Raw genomic sequence first — 18,356 nt, 5'->3', positions numbered from 1 at the left:
AGAAGTTTCTCCTCATCTCTGTCCTAAATGGTCTACCCCGTATTTTAAAGCTGTGTCCTCTGGTTTGGCACTCACCCATCAGCAGAAACATGTTTCCTGCCTCCACAGTGTCCAATCCTTCAATAATCTTATATGTCTCAATCAAATCCCTCTCTGTCTTCTAAACTTAAGGGTATACAAACCCAGTCGCTCCAGTCTTTCAGCGTAAGGTAGTCCTGCCATTCCAGGAATTGACTTTGTGAACCTACGCTGCACTTCCTCAATAGCCAGAATGTCTTTCCTCAAATTTGGAGACCAGAACTGCACACAATATTCCAGGTGTGGTCTCACCAGGGCCCTGTACAGCTGCAGAAGAACCTCTTTGCTTCTATACTCAATCCCTCTTGTTATGAAGGCCAGCATGCTATTAGCCTTCTTCACTACCTGCTGTACCTGCATGCTTACCTTCATTGACTGGTGTACAAGAACACCCAGATCTCTTTGTACTGCCCCTTTACCTAAATTGATTCCACTTAGATAGTAATCTGCCTTCCTGTTCTTGCCACCAAAGTGGATAACCATACATTTATCCACATTAAACTGCATCTGCCATGCATCTGACCACTCACCTAACCTGTCCAGGTCACCATGTAATCGCTTGACATCCTCCTCACATTTCACCCTACCACCCAGCTTAGTATCATCAGCAAATTTGCTAATGTTATTACTTATACCATCTTCTATATTATTAATATATATTGTAAAAAGCTGCGGTCCCAGCACTGATCCCTGGGGTACCCCACTGCTCACTGCCTGCCATTCTGAAATGGAGCCGTTTATCACTACTCTTTGTTTCCTGTCAGCCAACTAACTTTCAATCCAAGTTAGCACTTTGCCCCCAATACCATGCACCCTAACCTCCTATGTGGGACTTTATCAAAAGCTTTCTGAAAGTCCAGGTACACTACATCTACAAGATCTCCCTCATCCATCTTCAGAATTACATCCTCAAAAAATTCCAGAAGATTAGTCAAGCATGATTTCCCCTTCATAAATCCATGCTGACTCTGACCTATCCTGTTACTACTATCCAGATTTGTCGTAATTTCACCCTTTATAATAGACTCCAGCATCTTTCCCACCACTGAGGTCAGACTAACTGGTGTATAATTTCCTGATTTCTCTCTCCCACCTTTCTTAAACAGTGGTACAACATTAGCCACCCTCCAATCTGCAGGAACTGATCCTGAATCTATTGAACTCTGGAAAATAATCACCAATGCATCCATGATTTCTTGAGCCACCTCCTTCAGTACCCTGGGCTGTAGACCATCAGGCCCCGGGGACTTATCAACCTTCAGACCTCACAGTCTCTCCAACACCAATTCCTGGCAAATATAAATTCTTTCTAACTTCTCTACTCTGTAAATCTGATGCAAGTCTTGCTTAGCAGTGAAAGTCCTGGTTTTGGATCATATGTAAGGTTTCAGAAATATTTCTCTCTGTCTTGAACACTTATGTTCAGTTTTCCAATGACACATTGTTTGGTACCTCACGTACCATGTTGGTTTATGCATGATGGCTGAAGAGAACATTCCAACTACACTTCAATCATAATAGGTATCAGAAAGAACTGAAATTACTGCACGTCTATCTAACTTTGGGCATGTCAGTATTCTAATAGCTTCCTCTGGTTCCTGTATCTTCAGCAGCCATATACTCTGCTCTATGACAGCCACAGTTTAGGTTTGGGCAGCATTGTATCTACTCTCTGCATCAGTCATGGGATTATGCAATGGTGTCATGACCCATGGTCACAGTGGGTTACTTTTGTTCCCCAGTAACCAGCCTTGTGAGGGACTTGGACCCCCAAATGCAGCAGGTACATGAGAGTGCTCTAGAATGTATGAGTTGTGACAGCTGCCAGTATAGTGGGCCCACATCTCCCTGAAAATGGGAACGGTGATCTCAGTTCACCTCAACATTAATCAAATGGAACACCTTCCTTTTGATGAATCTTGTAATGTTATCATATAGCTTTTATATGTGCAGTTGATGACACTATGTAGCTGGGAGAACCAGCTATGATCCTGAATCCAATTGCCCAGGATGTTGATCTGGCTTTTTCTTAGGTGAATGAAATGGGTTGGTGTGACCTTGCACACCATAGTTCAGTGCTGCAGTGACCTTCACAGTCACTATGAGAGGATGATCTGCCTTTCAAGCAGCCCTCAGGTTTCACTCCAGCAACTGGCACAGTTCTGTCACAGCATCCTGAGGTATATAGCGCCTGTCAACACTGTGCCTCAATCATGCCCAGGAATGGAGTTGGTGCCAGCAAACTCTGGGCCTTCTGCACACCCACAGAGCCTGGGGTGCAGTGCAGCCACAACCTTTCCCTGAGCTGGGTGATCCTTGACCTCCAGGCCACCTGCTGCTGCTTCTGACCTTGTCAACGGCTCTTGGTCTTCCTGCATCCATCTATATCTTCTAAGGTAGGTAGTGGCCAATATGCCACCAGTGGCAAGGCAATCACTCTTGGCAGAAAAGACCTAAATTGAGCACAGATGGAATGAAACGGTTTCTTAAATTTCAGAACAGTAATCGGTGGCAGACCCTGGAGATGTGGGCTGAATGCACTTCATCACACAGTGAGACATGTTAAACATGGATAACGGGGGATACGCCTGCACAGTGCATCTTATTCTGCCTCATCATATGCTGTATACTGTTTGATGTGTTGCATAATTGAGCTTATGTGGCTCATACAGAACCCTTACAGGTGGAACTAATAGTAGTTTCCTTTCAGCTAGCAGTGGCCTTTTGTACCTTTTTTGCTGTTAACTTCAACCTTTTACTGAGATGCCCAGGGTTCAGCATGCAAGTGCCAATGGCATGGAGCAACTCATTTTTGACCAGCTTCTGATCCCTTAGCGTCCTTAATCAGAATGCATATGAAGTGGCTGATGCAATGATTGCAAATCCAAAGTAGCTGCGTCTTGCAAATGGCAGCTTCATGTTTTTGTCACTACAAAGTTTCTGGAGTCATTAACATCATCACTAACAACATTATTGCCATTCTCACTGATTTTGCCATGTTCTCCATCTTGCCTCCTGCACACCCCAACAGATCACCCAGGAAGTTCTGAATGTTCAAGGTTCAGACAATCTAAAACTCTGACTGGATATTCCAAACATGATTTGGTTCACTTGAGTTCAACATGGGGTTAATGGCATTGTACCACTTAGTCTCTCATGCATTATAGATATGGCTGTCTCCATATTCCTCGATAACAATACTTGGTCTCAATTCTTGGATCACTTCTTAGCTCAAGTAGGATTGATGCCTTTGCGTTCCTCCTTGATGTTCCTTTGGGTGTTCTGAAATTATAGGGACTCAGTTAATCTGTTTCTCTGATGACTGTGGATTCTGAATTCCTATCCTTTATCTAGATATCTTGCTTTGGCTTTATGGTGACAGAGTATTCACCTTAAATTGTGCCACCTCTGCTATATTTTTCTGTGGGTTTTTCTCAAGCTGTTTTACCTTCTGTGGTCTTGCAAGCTTAGGTTACCCATGAGATTGCTTTCTAATTCTGGGTACATCTGTTTTGCATCTCATCCCTATTAACAATCCATTCTGCTGGTGAGCTACCATTATTCAGCGGTGTTGCTCTGTAACTAAAAAAACACATTTTCTATTTGGGTTCTCATGCACTGATGACTTGTTGTGACTGCTCTTTCTATCTCTGTTTAACTGAGGACAGGTTGGGACCTGTTATTTGGTTGATGCTCACTTCCAAAGTGAACTTTCTGAAATCCTCATTCACAAACTGAGGTCCATTGTCCAACACAATTCTTCAGGGAAACCTTGGATTGCAAAGGTACTTTTCAGTGCTCTGATCACTGAACCTACTGTGATTAAATGAACTCTTTGCTATTTTAATCCATCTTGAATAATTGTTAACTAGAACTAAATACATTTTCACTCTTGAATCGAACAAATACATCTCTAGCTTTTCCAATCGCCTTTTTAGAAATCTGACAAAATATAATCCCATCTGTCTTTGAAAATGCATTTCATGACACCTTGACACCCCCATGGAATTTCTGCAGGATTTATCTTCCCATCAACCATTCTAAGATTGTACAACAATAAATCTTTCACCAAGTCAAGTATTGTTTTTGTTCATGATACCCGTTTGCTCTGCTGGGTTATATTTTGACCACCTTCACAGATGGAGTTGTCTGACCTTTGTGCATTCCTTGTCAAATTTTTGAGCAGCACAAATTTGTCTAAGTGTTCCCTCAGTTGCTGGTAAAGTATTCTTACTGCTGTAGAATAAAACTCTACTGCTTCAACTAAAATAAGGTCTTCTTTTTCTGCTTCATTCACAAATTCAACTGTCTGTTCCAACATTAAATCATTCTTGGATTGAAGAAAGTCTGATAACTTATCAGCACTGACTACAATACAGTCTCTAATTAATTCATCCATCAAAGCTCCATATCTTCAACATTCCACTAGATAACATAAATCTGTTAAATTGATTTCTGTTGATTCTCCCAAATGCAGGAATCACTGATTGAATCTTAACTGTACTATTACTAAACTTCCTGTGAGGCTAAAATATGCATTGAAAGCTTTACTCAATGCATCATACTTCACAGTACATTTTCCTGCACTTTTTTCTTGCCAGAACATCATTAGCTATTGGACCTACAGCATATAAAAACCTGTGCTGACATGCAAACCTGAAGCTGTTCTACTGTGCTAAAACTGCCACTCCTAGATCTTTTCTTGGAGTGCCACTTCTAGCCTCACTGTAAGCCTTCCATATTATTAAGAAGGAGGTAATGGTAAGATCACTAGATTAGAGTCCCTACAGTATGGAAACAGGCCCTTCAGCCCAACAAGTCCACACCCATCCTCCGAAGAGTAACTCATCCAGACCTATTCCCCTACCCTATATTTACCTCTGACTAATGCACCTAACACTATGGGCAATTTAGCCTGGCCAATTCATCTGACCTGCAAATCTTTGGACTGTGGGAGGAAACTGGAGCACCTGGAGGAAACCCACGCAGTGCGGGGAGAATGTGCAAACTCCATACAGACAGTCGCCAGAGGCTGGAATCGAATCGACTCCCTGGCACTGTGAGGCAGCGGTGCTAACCACAGAGCCACCGTGCCGCCCTAAATGGAACTTCCATCCTTATGAACTACCTTAGCTGATTGACATGCATTAACATTTGGATTTTTCCTTCCTACTGCTGAACTGTTCCAATTCTGTGTTTACGCTCTCCAGAAACTGGCAGTTGATATCCAGACTTCAAACTCTTCCAAAGTCTTCTTTCCTCTCCTTTGGAGTAACGTCTTTTTCCAGCAGTCACTTTCTCAAAGTCTTCTAAAGTCTTGGCCTGCCTTCAGAGGGTCCCCATTTCAGGTGTGACCCTAACTCTATTTTAAGTTAGGATCCTGGATTTGGAAGTTTCCTTTTGTTCCCTATCTGCTACTGTGCTTTATCTTGTGCTTCAAGTCAATACTGCTATCTGCATATTGAGGTACCGGGTCCTAGATATCTGAGCTTTGGTTGTCTGTGCATACAATACCCTGAGGCTGATTGTTCATTATCTCTAACTAAGATTCCTTAACTTCTTAAGTTTTACCTTCCTGCAAGATGGCGGCAGAGGAAGATGATCCTGATGGAGCTCTTCTGTTCTGACTATTCTTTTTCTTTTCTTTGTTTCTTTTTTTCTTTCCTGGAGGTGAATCCTGGAGCAGTGGCAGGCGTGAGCAAAGAGTCCTGGAGAAGCATGTGGGTTACAGTCCTGGAGCGGTCCTGGGTGGAGACTGACACGAGGGAGGCAGTCCTAGAACTTACCTTGGAGCAGCTGAGTGCCAGGACAGAGCGGACTGGAAGCTTGGAGTGGAGCAGGAATGGCTGTTGGACTGGAATCTGGTGCGGGCGATCAGATCACGAGTAGAGGCCCTGCATTGAGCTGTTTCATTGTAATTCTAATTGACATTTTTTTTTACCTGACTGTAATGTCAATCTTTTAATGATATCTTATTTCTAACTTATTTTTTTAACTCTGTAAAGTAATGCAACTACTTTTTATTCCTCTTTTGTATCCAAGATTTGTCTCTAGGTATTTGTACCTAAGATGGTGCCACAAGAGGCAGACATTGTAAAAGCTTTTCACTGTATTTCTACACTGAAGTACACTTTACAATAAAGGATATTCTATACTCTACTATAACATTCCTAACACTTGTTTAATTGTGTCTGCACATATTATGCGATCAAACACAACTCTATAGTGTAGTATTTAAGAGCTGTCTTTTCAAATACTCATTCATGTTTGAGTGTCTTCTGCCAAATTGCTATCATAGCAATGTGATCGATTATTACATAACAGTGTCCATTAATATCATTGTACCATAAAGCCAGAAAACATATCCACAGAAAGACGGAATAAATTCATCTCCCTTTGAGACCATATGACCATAATAAATAGGAACAGGAGTAGGCCCCTTGAGCTTTATCCACTATTCAACAGGATCATGGCTGGTCTGACATTCCTCGTGTCCACTTTCCTGCTTTTTCACCATAACCTTTTCCCATACTGATCAAGAATCTATCTATTTCAGCCTTAAATATGCACAAGGACACTGCCCTCAGTTCTCTCTGTGGCAAAGAGTTCCAAAGACTCACACGCCACTGAAAAAAAATCCTCTTCATCTCAACTGGTGTCCATTAACTTTAAGACAATGCCCACCTGAACTGTCCCTTGAGGAGAAACATCCTTTCATCATTTACTCTGTGAAGCCCCCTACGAATCCTATGCATTTCAATGAGATCACCTCCCATTCTTCTAAATCCTAATGAGGAAAGTTCCAACCTGTTTAGAATACTTTAGAATTCATCATAAAACAACAGGAGCATTACTTTGTATCTTGCTGCATTTACAATTCTGGGTATGATTTGTGGTGAATTGGCCTTATAAGAGTACAAGGAGGGGAGGAAGTGGGTACTGCAGATAATGGAGATTAGAGTCAAGATTAGAGTGATGCTGGAAAAGCACAGCAGGCCAGGCAGAATCCGAGGAACAGGAAAGCCCTTCCTGATGAAGATTAGAGTGGTGCTGGAAAAGCACAGCACATCAGGCAGCATCCAAGGAGCAGGAAAATCAATATTTTGGGTGAAAGCCCTTCCTGATGAAAGGCTTTTGCCCGAAACATAGATTTTCCTGCTTATCAGATGCTGCTTGACGTGCTGTGCTCTTCCAGCACCACTCTAATCTTGACTACAAGGAGGGGAGGCCAATGGTGAGATATGTTCAGGTGCAGGGATCAAAATGTGGACTAAAAGATTGAGAAGATTTGATTGTGTTGTGGTTATGTATGAAATTTACATCTCTTCACCCATTTTATTGATTTGCTTTTGGTTATATATCCCCCTTTGTGCAAATATGAAAGGACATTGAGGTTCTCTTTTGTTATACACTTTCTAATCAGTCGGGGCCATTGACATTCCCAATATTTATAGTGATTTGCCTTTCTCTAGCTCAAACTGGGAAAAGGAAACATCTTGGACTTTTATGTCAGTGTCAAAGTATTCATTTCCTCTTGAAATTCTGCACACTTAGGATGACTCACAAATTTCTGTCAGCTTTGTAGATTTCAGAATGTTATTTTGACCAGTTGAGGATGACAGATGTCTAGCAATCATGTTACTAGATTCGTAATCCAGCAGTTTGCACTAAGGATCATAAGAACCTAAGTTCAAATCTCAAAGAAAAATCTTACCTTATTGTGGTGCAGAAAGAGAAGAATGCACATCCTAGCTCCACATTCAACCTCTGGGCTACTGCTGGTCACCACTTACCCCATCCCACTCTGAATTTCCTCTTCCCTCTGCCTTCTCCACAATTAGCAAGTTATCTCTGAGCCTCTGAATGACACCTGCATTCTTCCTTGTTCTCTAACTATAGTGTTATATCATCTATGAGCATTTATGTAATTATTTGGATCTGAATATAGGAGGTATGATTAATAACTTTGCAGAAGATGCCAAAATGGGTAATGTGATGGAGAGTGAAGAAAACTAGCTCAGATCTCACTGGCTGTTGGAAAGATGGGGCTATTTTCACTGAGTAAATGTATATAAAATCATGTGGGGTGTGGATAGGGGAATAACCAAAGGCTTTTCCCCAGGGTAGCTCATAGGTTTAACGCGAGAGGGGAAAGAATTAAAAGGGGCAACTTTTTCATGCAGAGAGTGGTGCATTAATGGAATGAGTTGTCAGAGGAAGTGGTGGAGGCTGGTACAATTATAATATTTAAAAATCATTTGGATGGGTATATGAATAGGAAGGGTTTAGAGGGATATTGGCCAAATGCTGGCAAATAGGACAACATTAATTTAGTATATCTGGTTGTCATAGATGAATTGAACCGGACTCTATAACAAATAGGCTGATGGACTTATTTGACCAAATCATGTTGCAATCATTTTTCTAGATCATTCACTTTAAGCGTAGAGAGTGGAACTTCTTAAGCTTTAGTCATTCCAATAAACTGATAAAAAGATCAGATTTTTAAAAGGGATATATAATCAGAATGTACCTTTTAATTTGATTTTTAAAAATTGCTCACAGTAGAAGTAACAGAAGGTGCAGTTAAACATGACTTGACACACTCACCAAGCATACTGGTCACATTCCAAAAGTCACAAAGTACTTAGCTACCTGCAGATTGCAGATTGGCTGTATGCTGGTCCCTCAGTGGCACTTAAGGCCTGTCCAACCTGTGTCTGTGTCAGACCAAGAGATAGACGCCGGATTTTAAATGCTTTTGCAAACTCACGAATTTCTTCAAGATTTACTCCATCAACCTCACTGGCTGCTGTTTGTGGATCTGTAGTAAGCAAAATAACAGGGCATGTCACGATTTAAAGTAGGATGAATATGTAGAGAAACACATGCAGACATATAAAAGCACAGGTATGCATGCACAAACACAGGTGGAAATGTACACACTGACATGCACACATACAGAGGGGCCCATATAACTGCTGTCTCTGACCATTTTACATCCCACCCAATGTTCTTTTCATTGCTTGCAGGGAACAGTTCAAAGACAGACAGCACACATGCACAAAGGCACAAACAGACATGTACACTGTACACATACACATACACACACTTACACAAAAGCATGCACAAACAACCAACCACACACACACACACACACACACACATGTGGACAGACACATCCACATGCCTGTAAAAATAGCCAGTGAGCCTATAGGTGGATTAAGCTGTAAGTGCATACAGCTGTATGTCATACTTACTGCCCAGTATTACTTTGATCATCCACTATAATTTGAAAGGGAGCACTAATGAAATAAGCGCTGACTAAACTACACACTATTTAGATAAGGACTTGCGGAGATGTTGACCTATCAGGAACGAGCTATATTACATGCATAGCGATAGCATTGTAACACTTCAAATACTTCAAGCACCCCAGAACAACCGTACAGTTTTTTTGTAAGAAAACTTAACTCTGAAATGATTGTGAATAACAAGACGTGCAATAGAAGTGACCACAGAACATCTGTGGCAAAACTGGGACAGTTAGAAAAAGGGCAAAGAATCAGTAACTATGAAGAAATAGACATGATTTGGAGGTGATGGTGTTGGACTGGGGTGTACAAAGTTAAAAATCACACAACACCAGGTTATAGCCCAACAGGTTGACAACCACCTGATGAAGGAGCAGAGCTCTGAAAGCTAGTGCTTCCAAATGAACCTGTTGGACGATAACCCGGTGTTGTGTGTTGTATGAAGAAATAGGATAGTGAAAGCAGATTTTGTGGCAAATGGAATGCTGAGAGCTTACAGTCGAGAGATGAAGAACATCTGAACAAATGGTTACAACATAAGAAACCAGCCGAGCAACAGAAAAACATGAACAGACACTCTGCAGGTCAGACTGCATCAGCCCTTCTCATAGGTTCAACACTTTGCTCCACACATGTTCTCTGATCTTCTGACTTTCCCCATCGCCCGTTTATTTTTCTCCCTAAGTCAGATTTTCAGCATCTATAGCATTTTGCTTTCCGTTCATTTGATTGTGCCGTGAGTCGGAATGGTCTTTGTACATTCATTTGAGTATGACCAAAAGTGACAGCTTCTCTAGTCAAACCTCTTGTGGGAAATTGTATCCAAAGTAACTTGGAAAATGTTTAGTCAGTCAGGTGAAAAACATTGAATGTGCATGGGCACAGTACTCCAAGATATTCAAAGATTAAATTGTGATCAAAAAGCTGATGATCCTGAATATTAACCCCCATTTTGGTGAGGCTACATCATTGGTATATTTATTGAGCTGCGTGAGAAGCTGGTGTTGTGGAGGGTGGGGCAGGTCATGAGAAGATGCATTCACTGGTGTTGACCACACTGTGTGCGATGCTGCTGCCAGGTTCGTGGGTTCATAGTCTGGAAGGTGACCTTCCTGGTTGCCTGTTCTCAATTTTTTCTGAGAGTGGTACCTGAAAGCTTCCTCAACCTCTGTGGGACCATAACATCTGCCCACCCAACCCATCAATAGTTCCAGTATCACATCGATCATTATGAACACTGATGTTCAAGAATTCAGAATGCAGACTATTGTTCTGCAGCCTCCTTTTAAGGAAATCAGGATGGTTGCACCTGTCAGACTGACAGCACGAATGTTGCTGGCTTCCCTCACCCCATCACTGTACTCAAACAGTAGGCCTTTGAGGCACAATAGCTAATACCACATTCATTCGGATGAGGTGGAAACATGAAGTTTGCATCTTGACCACCTTCATCTGAACGGGCAAACTTTGTGCCCAACAAATGGGTCTATTCAAAATCTAGCTAACAGAAATCTTGAAAGGTTCTACATCTGCAGGAGACAGACTGGGAGGAGAGGGGTTTGAAAATAAAAATAAAAATTTTCAAATTAAGACGACAGTGAACTGGGACACAAGGTTGTTAAGTGAGGACTGGGGTGAAGCTTTAATGAGTCAATGGACTTGATAAAACACAATTAATAGAGTTTTGGAGGATCTTCATTCTAATGGGAGGTGAGAAGTTTGGAGGCTGATCAGGAAAAGATTCAATCTGTAGACAACAAAAACATGGATATGACCTACTGTAAAAGGTAATCTGAGACATATGAGGAGATGCACAGAAACCTATTTAGCAAGTTCAAGGCCCTATTCATTGCAGCATATTCACAGCAATGCTTGATATTGTGCACTTTTTATATGCACTCTAGCTAGAGTTGATGGCATGAAAACCACAACTTTGAAGCTCATGTAGACAACAATTGCTCACGCACTGTCATCAAACATTGCAGTGAAACCAGGGAAGCAGGAATATGAAGTGGGTTAAGATGTTTCAAACTGATTCATTTAAATTTTAAAATACATTTACGCATTTTTTTAAAAAAGGGATCTTATCATCGTTAGCATGGCCAGAATTCGTTGCCTCTCCCTAATTGCCCTTAAACTGAATAACTTACATGGCCATTTCAAAGGGCAGTTGAGAGTCAACCTGGTGCGTGTTTGGAATCACATGTAGCCCAGACCAGGTAAGGACAGCAGATTTTCTTTCCACATAGGCACTGAGCATAATGGGTTTTTTTCTTAAGACAAGTGACGATAATCTCATGGTCATAAGCTATCATCTCCAGATTTATGCATTGAAATTAAATTCCACCAGCTGCCATGGAGGGATTTGAACCTATGTTCTCAGAGCAGTAGACTTGGTCTCTGGATTACGAGTCCAGTGACATGACCATCAAGTGATCAAGGTTGAGGGTTGTGAAGTCCAGATAGGATTAAAGTTAAAATGTTAACATTAGGAAGTAGAAGGCAAAGGCATAACAGGACAAAATTGAGTCAAGAGATGATAGGTTAATTAGACAGGGGAGTAACACAAAAATTTGTTCTGATCATAGCACTTGCATGACCAACATTCCAATCACGTAATAGCTGTACATGGACAACATGTCCCATTTGCATTATATCAATTTTCAAGTGATTAACATTAGCCACCTAACGAATAAGGCTCTATTTCAGAAGGTGGAGAAGTAGACCTATTTTAATGTATGGGTTTAACTTATAAGTTAGTTAGCTATAATTAATATTACTATAGCAAAACTGCTCAATGTCCAGCATAGTAACTGTATTCTAAAGTTTATCTCAATAACAAGGTGTTTGTATTGAAACATCAATAAGTAATTGGACCAAACAAGTAGACATTTTGTTTAAACTGCTGGGTTACATTTATCAAAGAACTTGTTGGGAATAAAAAGTAATAAATGGGCAAATTAGCAATATTACTGACTTTTCTCTTTTATATAATCTCATTTCTATTGGCTTCTGCTGCGTCTTACTTTCACATGCAATCCTTTCTAATTGTGGCCTCTGACTTGGCCTTTCTTCAGCTCTCCAGTCTAGGTCCTTAGGGCATGGTAAAATTCAGAAGAACATTAAACAGGCTGCATATGTAACAAGCATGATGGATAATGGACAGAGTGGATAACAGGAGGGATGCAAAATAGCAGGAGTTTATAATTGGAGAGGTGGAAGGAAAAGGGTGGACAACAAATGAGGTTGATCATGTGTGGGAGTATAACAAAAGGGTCAAGGAGATTATAATGAAATAGATGAAAAACAGGTAGATATACAATGGCATCAGACATACATTGCAATCACAAAAAAAATGACCAGATTGTTTGTGGTATTAATAAAAAACATAAATATTTGCTATGACATCAGTGGAACTCTATTTTGGTCCAACTGAGAAGGCAGAAAATGTCTTAGTTTTAAATCTTCTCCAAATGACAATACTTCTGACAGTGCAGCAGTCTCTCAGAAGTGTGCTTAAGCGTTAGTCTGGTTTATGTTCTCAGCTCTCTGGAGTGGAAATGAGCTTCTACTCAGACACATCAGTGCAGCCAAGAATTTCAAAAAATAATTGATTAAATTTAGTTGGATTTAGGATAGTTATGAGAAAGGACGCTGATAAACTGTGAAGAAAAGCTAATTCTACTAAGTTGAGACATAATTTAAGCTAATGCAGACTTGAGGCAACTCGTTGGAAGTAAACAAGTGCTGATTAGTAGCAGGCAGTCATGCAAGAGGTGAAAAGGGTTCAGAGCAAGTGTGTTCATGAAAGAAAGAGTGGAACTAACAAATCCAGAGCTTCATTGATCTCAAGGTACTTAAAGGAGAGGATAAAATGAAAGGAAGCTTATGACATGGGAAGGGCCCATTATTGCAGAAAATGTGGAGGAGTATGAAAGTGAAGAGTACATGAAAAGGTATTGCCAAATAGAATCAAGGAAAACTCAGTTATTTATAAACACAGAAAAAACAAAGAGTATCTGAAGACAAACTTGGGCAATTAGGAATTTTAACAATTATCTGCGTGCTAAGGCAAAGGATATGGACATGGTTCTTGATGAATACTTTGCATTGGGTTTCAGAGGTAAAGGTACAAACATTGTGTTTGGGAGGAGAATTACATATTGTTGAAATTAATACTGTCAGAAAGGATTCTTCTATTTTATTCATCCATGGATTTAGGTGTTATTTTCTAGACTAGCATTCCACCCCTGATTACCTTCAGGAAGGTAATTATGAGTTGCCTTCTTGAAGCTACAGTCTTTGAGTGTATGTACTCCCTACAGTGCAGTTAGGAAAGGAGTTCCAGGATGTGAGGGCTTTCGCATTTTGAAAGTGGATCTATCTCCAAACCCAGATGAACTCTTTTCTAGACCATTAAGCAAAGGCACAACCTTCTCTGCCTGATGGCACAGCATTGAATGGACAGAATATAAAGAATGACAAATAACAGTTTAATCAGGACAAATTAGAACATAGAAGGAAGCTAGATGGAAATATAAAAAACAGAAAGCAACAGTTTCTATAGACACCAAATAAAGCAAAAGAGTAAGTAAAGTGAGCACTTGTCTGCTGGAGGGTGTCAGAAACGGTAAATAATAAAGAAATAGAAGCTGTGATAAATTGAAAAGGTGGTTTTTGACTTCGTTACAGAGGATACAAAACAAAATCCCATTAATTGCTGTTAATCAGGAAGTTGAAGGAAATGAAAAACCTTACAAAATTACAATTACTAGGGAATCTGTCTTGATGAGGTAGATGTAGAAAGAATGTTTCCTCTCATGGGTGAGTCTAGAACTGAGGCACACTGTTTTAAAATTAGAGAGTGCCTTTTTCAAACAAGGATGAGGAAAAATATTGCTTCTCAGAGAATTGTAGAACACTCTGCCTCAGAATATAGTGATTTCAGGGTCATGGAACATTCTAAAGGTGAAACTGGATAGATTCAAAGTTAGGCAAGAAAATCAAAGACTCTTTGAGTAGATGGAAATGTAGAATCCAAAACACAAACTAATCAGACATGAACTTATTGAATTGCAATGCAGGCTTGACAGACCAAAAGATCCACTTCTGCTCCCAGTTCATATGTTCATATGTCAGCTCATGTACACCATTATTTTAAAACGGAGAAAGGAATAGGCCAAGTAATTACAGGGCAGTCACCTAACTTTGGTGGAGGAAAAATGATTTAAAAATTTTGACCGGAAGGAAAAAACTTAATTTAGAAAGTAATGAATTAGTCAAAGGCTGTCAATATGGGTTTGTTAAGGAAAGATGATTTAATTTTTTGGGAAGATAACATGGATAGTTGTTGGTAGTGGATATGCTTTAGATTTTATTAAGGCTTTTGATAATGTCTCATGTACCAGACTGATCAGAGTTAAAAGTCATGAGGATTCAATCTGAAGTGGCAAGGTCAATTCAAAAATGGCAGGAAACAAAAGATAATAGATGACTGGAAAGCTGTTTTCACTGGAGTTCTGCACAAAGCTATGACTTTTTGTGATATATTCCAATGATGTGGATTTGAATATAATGGGTAAAAGTTTGCAGATAATATAAAGATAGGTGGTGTAGTTAATAACGAATAAGAGAACTTCAGGTTGCAGGAAGATATCAATGGATTATCAGGTTGGCAGAACAACAGCAGATAGAATTCAAGCCCAAAAACTGTGCAGTAATGCATTTGGGGAAGGCTAACATGGCAAAGTAATACCTAATAAATTTTAGGATGCCAAGAAGAACATAGACCTTGCATAGACTACCATGTTCACAGATCACCGAATATGGCTGAAAATACAGATAACATGGTCAAGAAAGCATACAAGATACTTGTCTTCATTAGCCTGACATTGAATATAAGAGTAGGAAAGTTATTACGGAATTGTACTAAACACTGGTTAAGCAGCAGGTGGAGTACTGAGTGCAATCCTGGTCACTGCACAATAGGAAAGTTGTGTCAATACTAGAGAGGTTGCAGACGACATTTACCAGGATTTTGTCTGAACTGGTGAACCTTGGTGAGGAAAGATTAGGTAGACAAACACCTTTTTCTTTGGAATAAAGGGAGTTAATGGGGAGATCTATTTGAAGTTTAAAATTAGTCGGTAATTGTAAGATTGAGGTTAAAGTGAATGAAGGTTCTATACCTCTGAGTTGCGCAGTCCACAACCAAGTGGTTAGAATAAGATGTAGGATGTTTATAAGGGATTCAAGCGGAAACATTTTCACCTAAAATATCGCAGCAAATTGACATTCATGTCACTGCCTGAAAAGATAGTTGGGGCAAAGGCTTTCAATGTTTAGGAAGTATTTGGATATGCATTTGAGGCAGTGACTAAAAGCTGAAGAGTGGGATTAGACTGGATGGATGATTTGTTGGCCAGCACAGATATGACATCTTAAGTGGCCTCCTTCCATGCTGTAAATTTTAGGTGAGCCTCAAAATTGGCAAGTGCCATTCTTATCTAAATTGAGGTCTTTCCATTTCGTGGTCATTGGAGGCACCAGACATCGGAGGAGCATAACCGACATCCCATTGTGGATCACTCAAAATAAAAGAGCAAAGAGGCTCAATATTGTCTGTCAATGAGACGGGTGAGCTCTTTTTGGGTAATGTTTCTAAGAGATGAGGAGCAAATTTGGGTGAATGGGGTTGCAGAATGATCAGCCATATCCTAATAGGTTACCATCTCTTAATTGTAGAGCAAGCTCAAAGGGCTGAATGGTTTATCCTTGATTCTATGTTGTTGATATCACGTGGAGCACAATTCCTAGCAGAGAATTGATACTATTATGCAGTAGAAGTCTTGCAGAAAATTGGCTGAAGATCAGCGAAAACAGCTGTTTCCAAAGATGTGATAGAGTGAGATTGGCACCAGGGCTATTGAAGTCATATCTGCTTGTGTCCAGGCTAGATGTTATTGAAACTTAAACTCCCATTTGTCACTCACAATGTGGCTATGGACTGTCATCAAAACATGGCATTTGTTTATGGAATCACAGAGGTCTCAGTACCAAGAGGGAAGCTTTTTAGCCCACTGCCCCTGAATGAGTGCTAGTTCTTCAACTGGAACTGTTTGCTCTACTTCCATTGTCCCGCTTTTCCCATTTCCTTGTTTTCCCCAGTATTCCTTTGTAAGTTCTCTTCAAAGACTTGTTCAGTTTTCCTTTTTTATAACAATGTCATGATCATACACTGTTTCAATAGCCAAAGTGTACATTCTAATAATTGCGTGATGCCTTCTAAATTTCCCTCTTTGGGCGGATGCTACAACTTGGATTTTTTTTAGCAAATTATAAATCAGTATGGTTGTACCAGTTTTGATAGACAAATTACATTGCTTGTCTGAGGATGAATTGCTGAACAACAAACAGCATAGTGTGGCGCCCCAACTTACTGCTGACTAACTGTCCAACGCTCAGAGCTGAAGAAGAACAGGATGAAGAGGAGGAGGAAGAGGCTTGACGCACTGGGCTTTGTGCAAGAGAGGCCTGCCCATGTGCCATGTGCAGAAGGTTAGCCTGGGACACTGGCTGGCCTACCTGCGGATGCTGCTGCTGCTGCTGCTGCTGTGGCGAAAGCAGAAGACACAAACATACACTAAAGGTTAGATTACACTGAGATCTAGGCAGAAGAAAAGTCAGTTATGTCATTTCACACAAGGTCTGCGCATATGATAGAGGATAGGTTTCGTTTTGGCTTTATAGTTAAAAATTAGATTCACGGTGAAGATGAGCAGAAATAAAGTTGTGTCTATACTAAGTGTTAAATGAATGAATGAATTGAATTTATTGTCACGTGTACCGAGGCACAGTGAGAAAAGCTTTGTGAAAAGAGTAATGTTAGTGACATTTTCACAGCTTATATTCAAAACTATGTGTGAATCAATAAATAAACGTTCCAGTTCTGATCAGGTGATTCTCATTCATTTAAATTACCATCATTGATTCACTTTCATTTTGGCAAGTTATTCTCGTTGTAAAATTCACCTTGGGGGATGTGCAAAATACTGGGAATGGATCAGTTGCTCATTAATCTTCCGTTCATTCAGTAAAGCAAGTGAATAATCTGTTAAAATTCATAAAACAATCACCAAACTTGAACTGTCTCCACTTGGTCCATAAAAACAATCTATGTGGGGAGAGGAATTCACAGCTAGTGCTCCTGATATAGAACCTCACTAAAATTGAAAAGCTTTGGAATAGATGGAATGACCACTTTGCCTGATCGTTCCATCTGTCTACCCTATCAAGAGTGGGTCAGTTTGCCATTCCTGCTGAGGGAGAGTTAGCCTGTCATCCCATCAAGGGAGAATCGTCTGGCCCTCCATTGAATGTAAGTCTGCTCTCCTGGCAGGCAAGAGTTAGTCTGTATTTCTATTGAATAGAGCAATGTTTAGTTAGAGGGAATGAAGGTATTTTAGTAGCAGTCCTGCTGCAACTCCCTACTCAATGCTATGGTTCAAAACTTGACTTGAAGAATGGATAAGAGGGATACAGATGGTGGGTCTTGGCAAAGGATTCTAGCAGAGATCGTCTTTAGGTAGCAGGCTCAGTGCAGAGTAAGGTTATGTCTATTGTCTCAGTAATTGCAGCTTACTCTGCCTTTCCACCGAATGAGACTGTCTGTATTTATTGTCTGAAAAACACAAACAAGCTGTTGGTGGTGGGCCCTTGTGGTGCAGTGGTAGTGCCCCTACCCCTGAGCCAGGCAACCCAGGTTCAAGACCCATCTGCTCCTGAAGCATGTAATAACATCACAGAATAGGTTGGTTAAGAATATTTGTAATCAAGCAGTGGGTACCCCTAGCACTCCTCCCAGTTCCATTTCTGGGCAGCACGGTGGCTCAGTGGTTAGCACTGTTGCCTCACAGGGACCCAGGTTTGATTCTAGTCTTGAACGACTGCCTATGTGGAGTTTGC

General features: G+C 40.5%; 1 protein-coding gene across 1 annotated transcript in view; it reads right to left on the bottom strand.

Moving 5' to 3' along the window:
• Nucleotides 1-18,356, bottom strand: part of pou6f2 (POU class 6 homeobox 2) — a 541,627-nt gene that overhangs the window by 27,567 nt on the left and 495,704 nt on the right. The window contains exons 8-9 of the mRNA XM_060824196.1: nucleotides 16,832-17,000; nucleotides 8,734-8,902 (exon numbers count right to left, since the gene is read on the bottom strand). Of these exons, the coding sequence (XP_060680179.1) occupies nucleotides 8,734-8,902; nucleotides 16,832-17,000 (338 nt within the window). The remainder of the gene's footprint in view (nucleotides 1-8,733; nucleotides 8,903-16,831; nucleotides 17,001-18,356) is intronic.

Source organism: Hemiscyllium ocellatum, chromosome 4 (assembly GCF_020745735.1).
Source record: "Hemiscyllium ocellatum isolate sHemOce1 chromosome 4, sHemOce1.pat.X.cur, whole genome shotgun sequence".
Classification (NCBI taxonomy): Eukaryota; Metazoa; Chordata; class Chondrichthyes; order Orectolobiformes; family Hemiscylliidae; genus Hemiscyllium; species Hemiscyllium ocellatum.
This window is presented reverse-complemented; position numbering and strand designations above follow the sequence as displayed.